This window comes from Nansenia antarctica (assembly GCF_963989245.1).
Source record: "Nansenia antarctica genome assembly, chromosome: 15".
In the NCBI taxonomy this organism is placed as follows: domain Eukaryota; kingdom Metazoa; phylum Chordata; class Actinopteri; order Argentiniformes; family Microstomatidae; genus Nansenia; species Nansenia antarctica.
In genome coordinates, this window is record NC_137685.1 from 13,806,846 (window position 1) to 13,825,830 (window position 18,985).

Sequence of the window (18,985 nt, forward strand, 5' to 3'; positions counted from 1 at the left end):
GACAAATAAAGTAGCTAGAGTGAGTGCAAAGGTTGCAACAAGCAAGGTGCGCAACCTCAACAAAAAATTAAAGACAAAAGAAGAGCAGGTAAAAACACTAAAAGAAACCATTAAAGGATTATGTCAAAAGTTAAAAGATGCAGAGAAAGAAAAAGAAATTGCAGAGAAGGAACAGACAACATTTGAGGAAAGACAGAGAGAAACAGAGAGAAAGCTTGATGAGTAAACCAGTTGGAAAGTGCAGAAGCAGAGGAAGAAAATGAAACTGCTCTGCAGCCTGCTCTAACTTATAGGACACAAGAAGAAGCCATGACAAGACTTGTTGAAGAGAAAAGGAAGTTGTCCGAGAAATTGAGTGCATCAAGGAAGAAAAGACAGACAGAAACACAGAAAGAGAACATCTGTGACTACTTAAAACAACCTGAGAAGTTAGTGGGCCAGAGGGTGCAACACAACTGCTGCGAAGAAAAGGATTCAGCCCCAGTGTGGTACACTGCCACTGTGCTCCAGATGACCAAAAAAATAGCAAACACTCTGAACACATTATATAAAATAAAATATGATGTTGGTGATGAATGGGAATTCCCTCTGCTACAAGATTTACAAATTGGAGACCTTACAATTGAAAAATGAGACATGAGATTAGTAATTAGGTTTGGAGCTCATTATTGCAAGTAACTTATTTATGAAATGCATTCTTTGTTATGAATTTTGTAATGTACAGGTTTTTTACCTTTGCCTGCTTGCGGCTCTGATATTATTTGATTGATTTGATTTGATACAATGTCTGGAATCTCATTTCTTTCATTTGACATTGGTTTAGTCATAATATTAAAAAGCTAAGCCTATTCATGTTAACCATTGAGTGTTAGCTTGAGGAATGCCTCCTGAGCAACGACTCCAGGCGGATGTGGCAGGGGGTTCAGCAGATGACAAACTTCAGAGCCAACAGGCTCACAGCCGCAGAGGACGACCCCCTGCTGGCGGGAAAGCTGAACACCTTCTACGCCCGGTTCGACGAGGGGCGAACGGAGGTAACCACAACACAAACACCACTCTCTCCAGCTCTCAGCAGCCTCACCCTCACAGAGCATGAAGTGAGACGCGTACTGAAGGCGGTGGACCCCAGGAAAGCCTCGGGGCCGGATGGCGTCCTGGGACGGGTGCTGAGGGACTGCGCCGACCAGCTGGCCGGGGTTTTCACCAACATCTTCAACCAGTCCCTGTCCCAGGCCACCATCCCACCCTGCCTGAAAACCTCAACTATCATCCCAGTCCCGAATAAAAGCACGGTGAGCTGCCTAAACGACTACCGCCCGGTGGCACTCACACCAATCACCGCCCCCAGAGGGTGCGGGTGGGCCCCCACACCTCCACAGCCCTCAGACTCAACACTGGGTCCCCCCAGGGCTGCGTGCTAAGCCCCATCCTCTACAACCTCTACACCTACGACTTCACCCCCGTCCACCCCAGCAACTCCATCGTTAAGTTTGCAGACGACACCACCGTGGTGGGATGCATCTCGGGGGGGGACGAGGCGGCGTACAGGGATGAGGTAGAGCAACTGAGCAAGCTGTGCAAGGTTAACAACCTGCTGCTGAACAAGTCAAAGACCCAGGAAATCATCGTAGACTTCAGGAGGAAAAAGTCCGAGATCCAGCCCCTGCTCATCGACGGAGAGAGCGTGGAGAGAGTCTCAACCCTCCGATTCCTGGGGATGCACATGCGGGATGACCTGACCTGGAAGGACAACACAAAAGCCACCATCAAGAGGGCACAACAGCGGCTATACACCCTGAGAGTCCTCAGGAAGGAACACAGCAAGCAGGAGATACTGGTGACCTTCTACCGCGGCGCAGTGGAGAGCATCCTCACCTACGGCATCTGCAACTGGTTCTCCAGCTGCACAACAGCGGAGAGAAATGCGCTACAGAGAGTCGTGAGAACAGCACAGAAGATCACCGGCGCCCCCCTCCCCTCTCTGGAAGAGCTGTACAACACACGCTGTCTCAGGAAGGCCTCCAAGATCCCCAGGGACCCGACCCACCCTGGGTACGAACACTTTACCAGGCTGCCCTCGAAAAGGCGGTTCAGGACCCTGGCCGCAAGGACAAACAGACTGAAGAACAGCTTCTACCACAGGGCCGTCCAGGCCCTGAACACAGCAAAGACCTAAGTTCTGGGCCCTGGACAGTTTGGACGGATTGATGGCAGCTGCTGGACTGAAAAAATCAGGTGTAGTGCTGAGGCACAAACATGTACATTTCAAGCCTGCAAACTGCGACACTTTAAATAAATGTGGAATAATACTATTGTGCAATATGACAACCCTAGTCGTCTGTCTGTACAGTATAGTACAGTGGATAGTGTACATAGCCTTTATTTATGTAAACCAGCTCCTTCCCTTCTTGTGATTTTTTTTCTTTTTTTCTAAAAGTTTTTTTTTTTTCCTTTCCTAACACCAGGGGAGCCACCCCTCCTTAATTTCGTTGTTTGGTACCTGTACTGTAGCAATGACAATAAAGTCCATTCATCCATTCATTCATTCATTCATTCATTCATAGCTGTCCTTTGATCATATATCATCTTTGATTATAACTCATTGTTTATTAAATAAATAAATAGCCTATATGAAAATGGGCTTTTCATAACTCATGCATGGTCACAATACTGATTCGCCTATTATAGAAATAGTTTTCATAATATGGATTTTAAATCACAATTATTTATGAATTAATCACATATGACTAAAAATCAACACAAAGGGAGCATTGTTAATTATACTATAATAGTATACTATAATAAGTTAACACTTTATTTTGAGTGATTGGGGTGAATGGAGCTGTTAAAACGGTTTTTAATCAAGATTTTCCCACCGATTTGCGTAAATTAACACATACATTTGCATATTATTCATTAAATTAGCATAATATTTTTATATTTATTTGTTGTAAATGTCATGCATAGTAGTTTCTATCATCCCTAAAAATGTCATTACAGTGTGACCAACCTATCTTAAGCTATGAAGTAAAGTATGTAAAATATAGTGATAAAAAGGTCCATTTGGTGCCATTCCGGAAGACAGGTGTCCATTGTTAGGTGCGCGACCTTTTTGACCTGTCTTGGTTCACAAAATGGGTTGTATCTCAGCAACCGTATGTCCTATCATCATAAAACAAAGTGCTCTGTGCTCCTGAGAGTATGCTCTAGAACAATGTATATCAATTGTACCAGCAGAAGCAATCTTTAAAATTGGTACCTAACACCCTACTGATAGGATAGGTTCCTAAATCTAACAGGATGTTTCACTCAAATTCATAACTGGTGCTATGGGTGCAGGGACTGGCAATCCATGACATTTTGAAGCTTTACATTGTTGTTTATAATAATTGTTATGTTTATTTTATAAGATGTAATTTCCAAACAATGGAGCAAAATAACCTTATTTGTTTGGTTATTTGTGTTAAGAATGTATAAATAATATTTTCAAGAACCATTTTTTTTTAAAATTATTGTTGTTTTTGCTGTCATCTTAATGACCAGCTAGATAAGAAAGAACATTCTGGATTCTCTTTCAGGTACATGACCCTGCAAGTCTGATGAGGTGTATGCTGTTGTGTATTTGTTTAGCTTTCAAAAGGGGTGGGAACGGGACTCAAGGACAATTATTAACCTCATGAATTCTGCCTGTTGGTCTTCCTTATACATGTTTTGCTCACAATTACAGTATTAATAGTTAGTCATTTGACTTTCCCTCATCTCCTCTGATCTGATCTTGCTTTCACCTGTCCAGTTATTTCATTAGGGAAATGAAACCAGAAGAGATGAGAATAATGGTGGTGTATGGTTATACATAATAATAATAATAATAATAATAATAATAATAATAATAATAATAATAATAATACTTTACTAACTGCTGAATTATTCCCTGACTACATCGTTTTGAGACCCAACTCTTTAAAACGATCTTATCCGCAGTCCAGGGCTATTTTCAAACCATGCATATTAGATATAAATGTAATTACGTCCAACAGTGGCTATATTGCGTGATTCAGTCCTAAAACAGTGAAGGGTGAGGGCCGAGGTGATTTTGTATATAGGTTGGCAATACATTTTATAATGTAGCGCTAACATGAGAATCTAAAAAGAGGTGATCATGGAACTGTGTCCTATACTCGCCGGCATATTTGGAGTTAATCATGTTTGTTTCCTAAAATTGCGCTACACGCGGGGGTGGGACTCGTGATTGGTGTTGAAGATTTGACTCTATTAATGCTATACTACCGACTGATTTATCTCATTTCCAAAAAATCGACTTGCCCTCACCATTTTGGGGCGTTGAAATCATGGTACTCTATCAACGGTGTGTGTTTCAGAACTTTTTCCTACGGGGTCAAAAATATGCATTTCAGCCGACAAGGAAAACTCCTATACCACAGTTCGCGTTTACCCTGCGGCTTGGGTATCGAGGTGTTGGACACAATACCACATCAGGTATTTACATTCTTAAATGTTCCTAAATTGTTAATTGTATAGCCTAGGTCTTTGCGTTTATTAGAGGTGTTTGCACACCTTAGGTTTCTCGGTGCCTATAGAGAAGTAGCCTATTGTGGAGAATCAATAATATTGTTGTGTTCGTTGCCCCCATAAGATAAACCGTATGTGGCCAAAGGTCGCATTGGCTTACACTATTTGTTCAGCGGGTATCAGATCACCGTTTGATTTAATTCACAATAACCGCCAATAATCTGATTTGGCAAACATCGCTCAGACCAAACGCGATCATGTCTGGGTCATAGCGCCGCTGGAGACATACTATACTAGGACTGCACTTTTGCTTTAATTATTTAATCCAACAGACGCATTTGAATGAGTTATTATTAGACTACTTAAACGAGAGTTGATTAATTGTACGGAATCCAAGTCTTAAAGACGCTCATCTCAGTCTGTCCTCTAGGCGCTCCTACCGTGGGTGCATTTTTACGCACACGAGCCTTCACGTGCTCTTTAATGAGTTATGTTTAGTGAGTCGTCAGTCCATATATTAACTCAGACCATGTTCCCCTAATTAAAATATCATCTGGCCACTCCATATGGCCAGTTTGATGCATTAGGCCTAAACTGTGATATTATTTTACTGTCAGCATTCGATAGCGTTTTTTTTTTAACTAACAGGATAAATGATGTATAAATTGGATGCATGGTAAAAATCAAATGAACATATGACATCTCCAAAATAGTTGTGTGACTTGCTGGCCGGGCCGATGGCTATGAAATTCTGCGTATGAAAATTCTGATTGGAATTCATTTGCGCAAAATGAAACCAATCTGCTCCGTGTTTTTATGACTTGTTTAGATTAAGTAGTCTACCATCATGTGGTCACATGTGTTTAATTTCTCACGCTTGTACTGTATGTAGGTTGTGTATGGTATATCAGTGCTGAAGTGTGTGTTTGAGTGAGAGAGAGAGAGAGAGAGAGAGAGAGAGATTTATTTATTTATTTATTCCATGGTTGTGTGATTGATGATGGGTCTATGTATGCATAATAGAGATAGGGGAACGGACTCTGATTGCTGTGAAACCAGATGGAGTCCAGCGCCGCCTAGTGGGGATAATCATGCAGCGTTTTGAGCAGAGAGGCTTCAAACTGGTGGGCCTGAAGATGCTACAGGTGAGAGAGTGCTTGTAAGGCACAAAGAAGAAATCTGCCCCAATTGGGTCAAATGGCTAATATAACATTGTAGGGATCAATTGAAATAAAAATTCAATTAGATCATTCAGGAATTCATCATGAATTGGAATTGAATTTTCAAGCAGCAGAATGTTAGAGGGTAGATTCAGTTTACTAACAGATAAAACAAAACAAAACAGTTTTGCTCCATTTGCTGTGATTGTAAATTTCATTAATGTATGTTTATCGTTTGCCTCGAGGTTAACCACAGCTATCTCACTAGCTAAACATTCTAACATCTCCACTGAGTTGATGGACATTAACCCCTCTCCATGTATCATTGATTAATAGGCTTATTGGAATTGAATTAGAATGTAGTCCTTGGTACTTGAATTACAGCCAGCCAGGAGCAGTAACAGGGGCCTTGCGGCCGAGTCATGAAGAAAAGGTACCCGATGCCTCCCACTCAGCATTGAGGGTTGGACTCGGGGGGGGGGGGGGGTCACGTCTAGCCATGTCTAGTACAAAGTCATTTGGATTATGCATGTACAAGTTGGTACAGTAATATATATATAAAAATATGTAATAGATTACAAGCTGCCCAAAATAAACGTATTAGAGTTGTTCTGAAGCTCCCCTCTCACACTGACCTGACGGCCCAACACTTTAAAACCCTTGGATGGCTCAAGGTGGAGGACAGAGTGGCCATGCTAAAACTCAGACTGGTCCATGGCATTTACCATGACTCTGCACCCAATTATTTTCGACGTTATTTTAAACGGACTTTGGACACCCATAACCATAGGACCAGGGCCAGTGTTCAAAATGTGAGCACCGTGGGTTTTAGGACATTGGTAGGGAAAAATACCTTTGCTTTCTCTTGAGCAGTGTGGTGTTATTGTTATTGTGTACAGGCCACCGTAGTGACATCAGGGCAGGTTGCCTAGGTTACGACAAGACAACAACAGACGGGTATTGTAGAGCTACGGAGCGAGTTAAAATAAAGACACTTACATTTAAATACAGAAGGACTCACGTGTATGTTTAGGAGAATAACACGACATGGTGTCAGAAGTCCTTTAAGTGAGTGTTAAGAGTTAGGTCGGCCGACAAGTGTCATTTGAGCTCGTGACGGTGAGAAGGGAGAAGAAAAGGATGGTTGATAATGCTAACGCGGGAGCAGCTGCAGCCCAGAGAGCGGCGCCAGTTTCAAGTGCTACGTTCAGCATCCAGCCTCCGGAGTCCTTCGACTTTTCAAAGCCGCAAGAGTGGGCCAAATGGATACGCAGGTTTGAAAGATTTCGTCTGGCAAGTAACCTGAATGTTAGCACTGAAGAGAATCAAGTCAACACACTAATATATTGTATGGGAGATGAGGCGGATGATATTTTACGTGGACTAAATCTGACTGATGCTCTAAGATGTACTTACCAAGGGGTGCGAGATGGATTACAGGGTTTCTTCGTAGTCAAGAAAAACGTTATCTACGAGCTTGCCAAATTTAACATGCGCAAGCAGGGAGAATGCGAGACGGTGGACTCATTTGTGACGGCACTATATGCGCTGGCGGAGCATTGTACATATGGAGTACTACATGACGAGCTGATTCGTGACAGGCTTGTCGTTGGACTGATGGATAAGCGGCTGTCCGAACGCATGCAGCTGGACCCGGACTTGACCCTGGAAAAGGCAATAAACATGGCGAGGCAGAGTGAAGAGGTGAAAAGACAGCAATCTTCTCTGCGAGGGGACACCAGGACAGAGGCAAGTGATGCTAAATCTGTAGACAGTGTTTAAGAGCAGTAGCAAGACATATGCTAAAAACAAACCTCAACAGGCTAACAGCTACCCAGCCAAGCCACACAGTGCCCAATACTCAAAGGGGAAAAATGTCCAGTGTCATAAATGCGGCAGCTCTCTGCCCCATTCACAGCGCTAATGAGGTGAAATGTCATTCATGTGGGAAGATGGGGCATTACAAGCGTGTGTGTAAGTCATCCAAATCTGTACATGAGGTTGAAGAGGACTATTCCTGCTCCTGTGAAGAGGATGAGGACTGTATGTTCTTAGGCAGCATCACAGCTGATGGTGAGCCATGGATGGTCAACATAAACATCGATGACAGACGTGTGCCATTCAAAATAGACACCGGTGCTGATGTTACAGTGATGCCTCACACTGTTTTTCAAGAGATCTACAGAGACAAGGATCCACCTACCCTCCGGAAGTCAACTAAGCCACTGATGGGACCTGGGAGGAGTCCACTAGATGTTGTGGGCGTCACCACTGATGGACAAGGTCAAGCAAGAACTGTCCCGCATGGAAAGCCTTGGAGTGATCAGCCGAATCGAGGAGCCAACTGACTGGTGTGCCGGCATCGTGGTGGTTCCCAAGAAGACAGGTGCTGTTCGCATCTGTGTTGATCTCACGAACCTCAATGAGTCAGTGTGCCGGGAAAAGTACACCCAACAGTGGAGGAAACACTGGGAATGCTGGCTGGAACCAGAATATTCAGCAAGTTGGACGCAAATATGGGATTTTGGCAAATACCTCTGACTGAAGATTCATCAAAGTACACCACCTTCATCACGCCCTTTGGCCGATATTACTTCAATCGTCTACCTTTCGGCATCGCCTCCGCCCCCGAACACTTCCAAAACAGAATGGTGATGGAGGTCACGGAAGGGCTGTAGGGCAGGGGTCGGCAATTAGGTTTGGCCTCGGGCCAATTTTTTTTGAGCCACTAGATGGCGGGCCCGAACGTTTTTTTTTTTCTATTTTTTTTTTTTTTTCCCTAACACCAGGGGAGCCACCCCTCCTAAATTTCGTTGTTTGGTACCTGTACTGTAGCAATGACAATAAAGACCATTCATTCATTCCATTCATTCATTCATTCATTCATTCATAAGTAATTGATTGTTAAAAAATGTGACACGTTCTAATGCTTTGACTTTTCTTTCGAAAAATGTACACATCGCTAGTCAACTAACACAGCTTGTTTTGTGAGCCTGCTAACAATGTAAAGTAGTGTTGTAGTTAACTAGGTAACAATGTAAAGTAGTGTTCTAGTTAACTAGATAACAATGTAAAGTAGTGTTGTAGTTAACTAGGTAACAATGTAAAGTAGTGTTGTAGTTAACTAGGTAACAATGTAAAGTAGTGTTCTAGTTAACTAGGTAACAATGTAAAGTAGTGTTCTAGTTAACTAGGTAACAATGTAAAGTAGTGTTGTAGTTAACTAGGTAACAATGTAAAGTAGTGTTGTAGTTAACTAGGTAACAATGTAAAGTAGTGTTGTAGTTAACTAGGTAACAATGTAAAGTAGTGTTGTAGTTAACTAGGTAACAATGTAAAGTAGTGTTGTAGCTAACTAGGTAGCAGTCCAATCCATTACGTTGCAGTATTTTGGCTTGACTAGCAAGTTTGTGTTGTGATTCTCAACAACGTTGAAACGTAGTTTCACCCTTTTCCATAGTTTTGAATAATAAATGTGTGGACTGACGATGTAGCGCAGCCTAGCTTATTCTAATAATTATTTAACATACTTTCATTCTGAATGATTCCCCCCTCCTCCCAGACAAGGTCACATTATTATTGGATTGGTTGTTTGCCTGCCGGGTGAAGTTAGCTAAACATTTAACCTGCTAACTAGCAAGAGAAACATCATGTCACTCTCCAAAGGTGTAAAGAGGAAAGTTGACGGTGAAAACAGGGCATTTAAAGAGGAATGGACAGCGAACTATAATGTTCATCCTACCTGGTTTCATCAACGCAAAGCCGTTGTGAGACTCACATCTTCCGTGCTCACAATGTTCCCTTTCTATACATGCGAGTCGTCCTTTTCCTCAATGAATGTGATAAAGACGCACGAGAGGAATCGATTGATGCAAAAAAAAACTTGAGAACTGCCTGCGGATTAAAGTGACGTCCATATAACCAGATATCAAGCAAATACTGACCGATGGGAGATGCCACTTTTCACATTAAGTGAGTACCAAGCCTGTCGTTATTGTATTTAATAACCTAATTGTATTTTTTATATTTTGAATGAATGGCTCATTGTAATTATTATCCCTAATAGCGTGTTTGCTCTGTCGTTTCAGGAGCATAGGCCTATGCACCACCACCCCTCGCATAAGCGGATTACTTTTCTTTCTTTTCTTTTTTTCACCGATTTTGTTGTCAATGTTTTTCAGAATATTAAACTGAATTTGCTTTGTTACTGTTCATATGTGTGTTGCAGTCACATATACGTAAACATTACGTTTGAATTATTTACTGAGCTGGTGTTATTTTTTTCAAACCACACACGGCTATTTCAGCACTACACGTTGTCCACCTACTTATGATTCACTATGAGGGGTTCAGCGTCAGTGCGCTTCGGTGCACCCCGCTGCCTGATTGTCTGTCCCTGTGTCATTCACTCTCAACATGGATAAAAGTACAATAAGCATTATTCAGGTGGAGGTAGATTCTCTATTCGGACATTATAGGCGCTATATGTGGGACTGTCGGTCCGATATTGTAAAAAAAAAAAAAAAAAAAAAAAAAAGTGGATTCTCAAAATATTCTGCTGGGCCAAATATTATTGGTGATGGGCCAGCAATGGCCCGCGGGCCGCCTATTGCCGACCCCTGCTGTAGGGTGTCGTCTGCCACATGGACGATGTGCTGGTGTGGGGCCGAACACAAGAGGAGCATGATGCTCTTCTGCACGTCGTGCTGGGGAGGATCGAGAAGGCCGGAATCACCCTGAACATCGATAAGTGCGACCTGTCGAAAGAAGAGGTGACCTTTCTAGGCCATATAATCTTCACCAGTGGCATTAGCCCCGACCCAAGTAAGACAGAGGCTGTGAGGAGGATGGAGGAGCCGACGAATGTGAGTGAGCTGAGAAGCTTTCTCTGCATGGTAAACCAGCTGGGGAAGTTTATCCCACAGCTGGTGGAGAGAGACAAGCCTCTGCGAGACCTTCTGTCAAAGAAGAACTGCTGGCTGTGGGGCTTCGAGCAGGCCAGGGCCTTTCAAGATTTGAAGGATGCACTAATATCCCCACCAGTGTTGGCCATGTACGACTCCAACAGGGAGTGCAAAGTCTTACGGCTTAGGGAGTGTGCTTCTCCAAAAATGGGATGGAGTGTGGAGACCTGTAGCCTACGTGTCGCGGTCTCTCACCCAAACTGAGCAGAGATACGCACAGGTTGAGAAGGAGGCCTTAGGCCTGACCTGGGCTTGCGAGCGGTTTCGCAACTTTCTCATCGGCAGACACTTCCAGCTAGAGACAGACCACAAGCCGCTCCTGAGTCTCCTGGGGTCTCAGCCGCTGGACACTCTCCCTCCACGGATTCTGCGCTTCCGGATGCGCCTGATGCGCTATTCCTACTCCATTGCTCATGTGCCAGGAAAGTGCCTGTGGACTGCCGATACACTCTCACGTGCTCCTGTGAAGAGGAGAGAGACACCGGATGAGGAGTTATTCGAGAATACTAACATCTACGTGGACATGATAATGGAGAACCTGCCAGCGAGCACCGCCTATCTGGACGAGCTGAGAGAGCAGCTGAAGGGGGACAGTGTGTGCACACGGGTGATGCAGCTGAGTGCAGAGGGATGGCCAGCACACAACAACAGTGAACCGGCTCTTAGGCTGTACTGGGCGGAACAGGCGCTACTCACAGTAGAGGATGGACTTTTGCTGAAGGGAAGCAGGCTCGTCATCCCTTCAACAATGAGAAATGAGGTGCTTGCCAGGCTGCATGAAGGCCACCAGGGGGTGGTAAAGTGCAGGGAGCGCGCAAGACAGTCTGTATGGTGGCCCGGGCTGAGCCAGCAGCTGAATGAATTAGTCCTCAACTGCCGAACATGCAGCGAGTCTCTGACTTTTCTGTGTTTTATCCTTGTAAGTTATTGAGTGTCACACTGTGATTTTATGTATGTGTCTCTTTTTAACTTTCAAATAAATCAAATCAAATCAAAATCAAAATGTCCAGGGAATGTACTTGTACATCAAGCCACCTCGAGCTATGGAAACAGGAGATAGGCTCCTGCCCCCTAAGGCCATTAGGCTCGATAGAACCATCGGTTCTCAAGGCTACTTATTTTACTTGAATTACACCAGTGATCTCTATTCTTACACTAAACTAGTTTTTTGTAATAAGGAGTTGGGACAGATACTCATTAATTTCCATGTAGGTCCATTCGTTTGGTACATTTTAGATGAGTTTATTAAAAGGTATACTCAACTGGTATTTATTAACTTACATAGTAGTATATTTTGCACTATTAATTAATAGGAAATTATGTTGAAATGACCTTTACTTATGTCATTTCCATAGCAACACCAGAAAAGTGAGTTGAGGGTTGTTTTCTGTGCAGGCCCCGGAGGAGTTACTCTCCCAACACTACCAGGACCTGAGGAAGAAGACCTTCTACCCAGGTCTGGTGCGTTACATGACCTCTGGCCCTGTGGTTGCCATGGTGAGTTCTCCTGCCCCAACTTAGAGAACCTGCCCAGTTTCTTACTTATTTGTATTTCCCGTTAAGATACCTACATAATGTTAAAAATCTTACAGGTGGATAACCTTTCACATTACAAAACGAGTAAAGGGTTCTATTACAATGTGCATGGCTTTCTCATTTGAGAGTTGACGTTTACAAAACATACAGAGTAGTTAAAAAGCTAAGATTTAAGGTGGGCTTATTTTATAGGAATAGATTGTGCAATCAACTTTCATGCCAGTGCTTGATGATGGTGATGTCATCTATGGAAGTGCAGCAGCCGCTACTCTTAAACCTTTGGATGCCATCTACCATAGTGCCCTTCGCTTCATCACAGGTGATAGTTATAGCTTATTGCAAAAAGTTGTCTGGACCAAGATCTCTTCATTACTCGTAGGTCTATTCATCATTAAAAAGGTCCCCTTTTAAGCCCTACTGCATAAACCGCCGGCTTGCCTAACCTCATTATTGAAAAAACTAAAATAAATCTTTCTCAGGGTTGGTTAACTTTTGAGGTTCCTCAGGTTTCCACCGAACTGTGTAAAGCCGCTTTTATTTGGGTGCACCTCACTGCTGGAACAATACACAAAGTACAAGTGGTTGTTCAATTTAAAATATTGATTGAGGACTCAGAAAAAAAACGTGGTTGGTTTTCTTGATTGTGTTTTATAATGTTGCAATTTTGTATGATGCTTGGTTGTAAATTGTATGTATGCAGGGCTCCCTTGTAAAAGAGACCAGTTGTCCTCAATTTGTGATATACAGTTAGGTCCATATATATTTGGACACAGACAGAATGTTTATTATGTATGTAGCTCCCTCTTTTTCAAGGGATCAAAAGTAATTGGACAATTGACTCAAAAGCTGTTTCATGGGCCAGTGTGTGCTTTTCCTTCATTATTTCTTTATCAATTAAGCAGGTAAAAGGTCTGAGTTGATTCCAAGTGTGGCATTTGCATTTGGAAGCTGTTGCTGTATACGCACAACGTGCAGTCAACTGAGCTCTCAATGCAAGTGAAACAGGCCATCCTTAGGCTGCAAAAACAACCAAAATATCCATCAGAGAGATAGTGAGAACATTAGGAGTGGCCAAATGAACAGTTTGATATACATTCGCACAGTATGATATGAACTTCATTGCCTACATGTTTATTTGAGTTGCCTTATCATTTCAGCGTGCTTTTAAGTAATGACATGGCTTCAGTATATCCACCACCATGGCATGGATGAACTCTTAATTAATACAAAATAAAAAAATAAAAAAAATAAAAATCGGAATATTTATTCCTGGGTTTGTGACATAGCCCTGTATTGTTCATCCTTCCGTTGTTAAGGTGTGGGAGGGGCCTGATGTTGTCCAGACATGTCGGATCATGGTGGGAGCCACCAACCCTGCCAAGGCCCAGCCAGGAACTGTCAGAGGGGACTTCAGCACTCATGTCAGCAGGTAAACATGAAGCAGAAGCAACACTGACCCAAATGAAAAGAAAGATGTAAAAACATAGTTGTAAAGGCTTAAGCATTATCATACATTCATGTTCAATGCTTGAAGCTGCCACCCTCGAGTGGGAATTACCTGGCAATGGGAATTGCAGTGACAATTGAAATTGTGTTGTCGTCTCTTTCCCTCCTTTGCTCAATGCAAACTGAAACAATCTGTCAATGATGTTCATCTTTTTATCCAGCGAATGTCTTGAATCTTGAAACTAGCAAAGGACTATGCGTGGTTGAATTGCAGTCTTATTTAGTTTGAAAATGATCCAGCCCGAATTTTCGAACAAATTCCCTCATTCTCCAAACAAAACTCAGACCGGAAGTTAACTATGAAAAATCATCAAAAGACATGTTACAAACCTATCTGCACACAAAGGCTTCCGTTACTTAGTTCGTCTTCCAGCACTGAGAAATGCAGCTCCTAGGGCAGTAGTAATAGGCAGTAAAGTAGGTAGCCAATGAGCCAGACACACAAGTCACAGATTATACTCCTCCAGCAAGTGGAATACGCTCAGAAACGTCCCGAACATAAAAAAAAAAAAATCTAGCTATCAATGAAAGAACTCCATGCTGCTATTGGCAAACAACAAACTGCACACCCGGGTGGAGCCTTTATTGTTGGAGGGGATTTCAACCACTCCAACCTGAGAACTGTACTCCCAAAATACCACCGACATGTCTCCTGCCCCGACTAGAGGAGACAACACTCTAGATTAAGTTTATACGAACATTGCTGACGCTTATAAAGCCATTCCCCTCCGCCACCTGGGACAGTCTGATCACCTCTTGTTGTTCCTACTCCTCAAGTACACACCACTCATCAAACGTGTAAAACCAACAGTGAGGACAGCCAAAGTCTGGCCAGAGGGAGTGGACTCTACACTACAGCACCAGTTTCAACACACTGACTGGAGTATGTTCGTCAATCAGGCCACCCTGGACTCCCACACTGACATTGATTCATATGCTTCTTCCATTCTGGATTACATCAATACATATGTCAACAATGTCACCACCCACAAACAGAGAAGAACTTTCCCCAACCAGAAGCCTTGGGTGAGCAGTGAGGTCCGCTTACTGCTGGAGGCGCGTGATGCCGCTTTCAGATCTGGCGATGCAGAGGCCTACAGCTCATCCTGAGGCCTACAGCTCATCCTGAGGCCTACAGCTCATCCAGGGCTAACCTGAGGCCTACAGCTCATCCAGGGCTAACCTGAAGAGGGGCATCAGGGAGGTCAAACACAACCCCAAACTGCAGATTGAGGAGCACTTTCAGAACACCTCTGATCTCTGACGCCTGTGGCAGGGCATCCAGGCCATCACGGGCTACAAGCCCAAAAACACAGTCTCCCCAACCAGCCCTGCCTTCCTCCCCAACCAACCAACATGTCTAACCTGTCACTGGCCCAGGCAGCTGTCCCCACGGGAGGCTGTACAGGAGTCTAGGCTCACGAACAGCTTCTTCCCTGTAGCTGTCAAGCTGCTGAACTCAAAATCCCGGCGGTAGCCTTGCCCCCCAGCCCCCCCCCCCCCCCGGTGGTAGCCTTCATGGGTGTTGTTTTAGTGATTTTTGTACAGTATATTAACATCATTCCTTCATTAGTAGAATTCTGTTTTAGCACTCCGTTAACACTTATGTATGGAATATGCTTAGAATTACTATTATCAATATTACCACTGAATGTCATAAATAACCATAATCCTACTCCTCCGCTTGTTCTTTCCCTTAGAGGAAGAGGAGGAGGAGGAGGAAGTAGAAGTGGAGGAGGGGTTTTTAAAAGTCATCTTTGTGTTCCCCTGACTTCTCTGACCTGACAGTGTTTTAGGACTAAACCAAACTCTGCTGTCAATCAAATCAAGCTATTGTAAAAAAAAACAAATACAGATTCACATCAATGTGTTTGTTGGGGCACCAATACCAGAGGAAGGAGCCACTATCAAAGCCTAGTCCCACATCTAGACAGGATAGACATTTACATTTACATTTTTGGCATTTAGCAGACGCCTTATTCCAAAGCGACTTACAATCAATACATTTGAATACTAAGCATGTGAATCAGCAGTCCACTATTCGTTGCAGGAAGAGTACTCTAGCTCAGGCCCGGGGCCACTGATAGAAGGAAAAACCTTCTCCCTATTATCGCCTATTAAAACGCCTATTAAAACGTTTTTTTTTTTTTTTTTTTTTTACTGGAGAAACTGAGAAACAGTACAAGGGGGGCAGTAGAAGTTCTTAGGGACACAGTAAAGGGGAAAGCGGGTGTCTTTAGGAGACGTAGTGGTGAGGGTCGGAAGATGTCTCAGGAGGAGCAGTTAAGATGTAACCTGAAGAGATGGGTCTTCAGTCTACGACGGAAGATGGGTAGTGACTCTGCCGTTCTGACAGTCGTGGGGAGCTCATTCCACCAGCGGGGAGCCAGTGTTGTGAAGAGACGTGATCGGGCAGCCCGACTGCTGTGTAGAGGAGGTGGGGCCAGTCGGCCAGCCGAGGTGGAGGAACAGAGTGAGCGGGCAGGGGTTTGGGGGGTTACCATTTCCTTCAGGTAGGCAGGGGCTGTCCCTTTAGCTGCCTGGTATGCAAGCACCAGGGTCTTGAATCTGATGCGAGCTGCTATCGGGAGCCAGTGCAGGGTGCGAAGGAGAGGGGTGACATGCGAGTATTTGGGGAGGTTGAATACCAGCCGGGCAGCAGCATTCTGGATGAGCTGCAGAGGTCTAATGGCTGAAGCGGGGAGCCCAGCCAGGAGTACATTGCAGTAATCCAGGCGGGAGATGACCAGTGCCTGGGTCAAGAGTTGCGCTGCCTCTCTAGTAAGGAATGGTCGTATCCTTCTGATGTTGTAGAGGAGGAATCTGCAGGAGCGAGCCGTTGCTGCAATGTTCTCCGCACAGGATAGTCGGTTATCCAGGATCACTCCAAGGTTCTTGGCTGTCAGGGAGGGGGTTACAGTAGAGTTCTCCACTGTGATGGAGAAGTCTTGGAGAGGGCAGGCTTTCCCGGGGATGAAGAGGAGCTCGGTCTTGTTAAGATTGAGCTTGAGATGGTGGTCAGCCATCCAAGTTGAAATGTCAGCGAGACATGCTGAGATACGGGTTGTCACGTGTACATCAGACGGGGGGAAGGACAGGAAGAGTTGAGTGTCATCTGCGTAGCTGTGGTAGGAGAGCCCATGTGAAGAGATTACCTAGACATCAGGCGCCATCATCAATCAAATAACATCGTTGGATTCAATCAAGCTACTAAATTTAATTGTTATCAAGACATCAGGGTAGGCTGGTGGTAGAGGCAGAAATCGGGGGACGGGCTCTTTGTAATGCATGGAATGGAATGAGGAATGGTGTTTCATCTAACCCATCCATTACAAAGAGCCCATCCTCCAGTTTCTACCTCCACTAGCCTCCCCCGGTTCACATCCCCATCCCCTTCACCGGCAGCTCAGAGCTGTACAAAAATACACTAACCGAGGTTGATCACACCCCATGGAGGTCTATTGTAATAATAATAATAATAATAATAATATTTTTGTTATTATTTGTTATTATTATTTAAATAAAGATGTAATTTAATAGCTCCTTTCTAGAACTTAAGGACACTGTACAGGAAAGAAGAAGAAAAAACAACAACAACATACATATACACTCACTTCACTGGCCACTTTATCAGGTACACCTTTTCAACTGCACGTTAACGCAAATATCTAATCAGCCAATCATGTATTGCTGACTCAATGCATTTAGGCATGTAGACATGGTCAAAATCTGAAGTTCAAACCAAGCATCAGAATGGGAAAGTGACTTTGAACGTGGCATGGGTGTTGGTGCCAGAAGGGCTGTTTTGAGTATTTCAGAAAGTGCTGATCTACTGGGATTTTCCCGCACAACCATCTCTAGGGGTAACGGTGGAGGGGGAATGGTCAGAAAAAGAGAAAATATCCAGCGAGCGGCAGTTCTCTGGGCGAAAGTGTTGGTGGTGGTGTAATGGTGTGGGGGATATTTTCTTGGCACAAATCTTCAGCAACTGTGTGATGTTATAATGTCAATATGGACCAAAATCTCTGAGGAATGTTTCCAGCACCTTGTTGAATCTATGCCACGAAGAGTTAAGGCAGTTCTGAAGGCAAAAAAGGGGGTCCAACCCGGTACTAGTAAGGTGTACATACAGTATAGAAGTGTTATTACCTAGAGTAAATGCCTTAAGAATTGTGTGCTTGTTTTCTTTAGAAATGTGGTCCATGCCAGTGATTCAGTGGAGGGGGCGCAGAGGGAAATCCAGCTGTGGTTTAATCGAAAGGAATTGATGGTTTGGACTGCTGCAACAGGACAGGACAGTAGCACCTAACCAGACGTAAGAGAGAGAATGGACTGAGTGTGCAAGGTAGAGCAATGGACAGGAAGTGCACTTTGCATAAAAACCTCACCATCCTCTACTGCTGTTGAGTTTGCACACTCACCACCTCGTCACTGTGATACTCTGTCTGCCCCTTAGCCCCATCTTGTGGGTCAACATCATATTGCTGTTATTCTCATATGTGACAGGGTCTGGTGAAAACGTTCTCAATTAGGGAAAGGTAATTTTTCAGTTTCTTTCCAGATTAAAAAAAAGTGCAGATTGGAAGGAAGATAGGCTTATTTAAAAAAAAAAAAATACCAGAGAATCTCGCTCTGAATCAAAACACACGCAAAACAGTTGCTAGTAGCTAGCAGGTAAAAAGGAACATCAGTATGAACATCTAACTGCATGTTTAGCACATCACAACATGCTGATAGAACATCAACATGCTAAAAACACATAACTACACATAATTAGATGATTTTTTTTACATGCCATGTATCACTTACCCAGTAGAGTACGGCAGACGACACATAATTCACACATTATTAAGTATTTAGTGATCCTAAAACTGTTGTTTGTTATATCGAGTGGGCTCTTCAACACTTCAACTTTCGTAGCATGACTTGCGCGCCTTGAGAATTGCCGACATGCAGACCGTGTCACATATGCATGGTATTTTCAGCTGCTTTATATGAATGTCATGTATAGGCCTAGGTTTACTGTATTCTGATGGATATAATTTGAACATAATTTATAACAGGGTTAGGGTTAGATGTGTAGAATATGTATTCTATCCCTATGGCCAAAGCCAGTTCTGCTTCCAGTGCACAGCACAAGGGATTGTTCATTTATTACAATGCAATTTATTACAAAATAACGGTTATTGCAAAAGATCCAATCCTGACAACCGAACATACTCTTGCTCCACACTTTCCATCTTCATTACATTTATATTTTAGGCATTTAACAGACGTCTTATTCCAAAG

The 18,985-nt window shown here is 43.6% G+C and overlaps 1 protein-coding gene across 1 annotated transcript; it reads left to right on the forward strand.

Annotated features, from left to right (window-relative positions):
* Positions 1 to 4,194: 4,194 nt before the first annotated feature.
* LOC308171044 (nucleoside diphosphate kinase-like) lies at positions 4,195 to 18,350 on the forward strand. Its single transcript, XM_080545916.1, has 5 exons — positions 4,195 to 4,497; positions 5,554 to 5,675; positions 12,050 to 12,151; positions 13,507 to 13,619; positions 17,888 to 18,350. The coding sequence occupies exons 1-5, from the start codon at positions 4,350 to 4,352 to the stop codon at positions 18,003 to 18,005; spliced, it is 603 nt and encodes a 200-aa protein (XP_080402042.1). The 5' UTR covers positions 4,195 to 4,349; the 3' UTR covers positions 18,006 to 18,350.
* The last annotated feature ends 635 nt before the right edge of the window (positions 18,351 to 18,985 follow it).

Bases quoted from the DNA above. Each gene is read 5' to 3' on its own strand.
- LOC308171044 (XM_080545916.1), top strand. From the start codon at position 4,350: ATGGTACTCTATCAACGGTGTGTGTTTCAGAACTTTTTCCTACGGGGT. The intron at 5,676-12,049 runs GTGAGAGAGTGC...TTTTCTGTGCAG, and splicing joins TGGGCCTGAAGATGCTACAG to GCCCCGGAGGAGTTACTCTC. The intron at 13,620-17,887 runs GTAAACATGAAG...TGTTTTCTTTAG, and splicing joins TTCAGCACTCATGTCAGCAG to AAATGTGGTCCATGCCAGTG.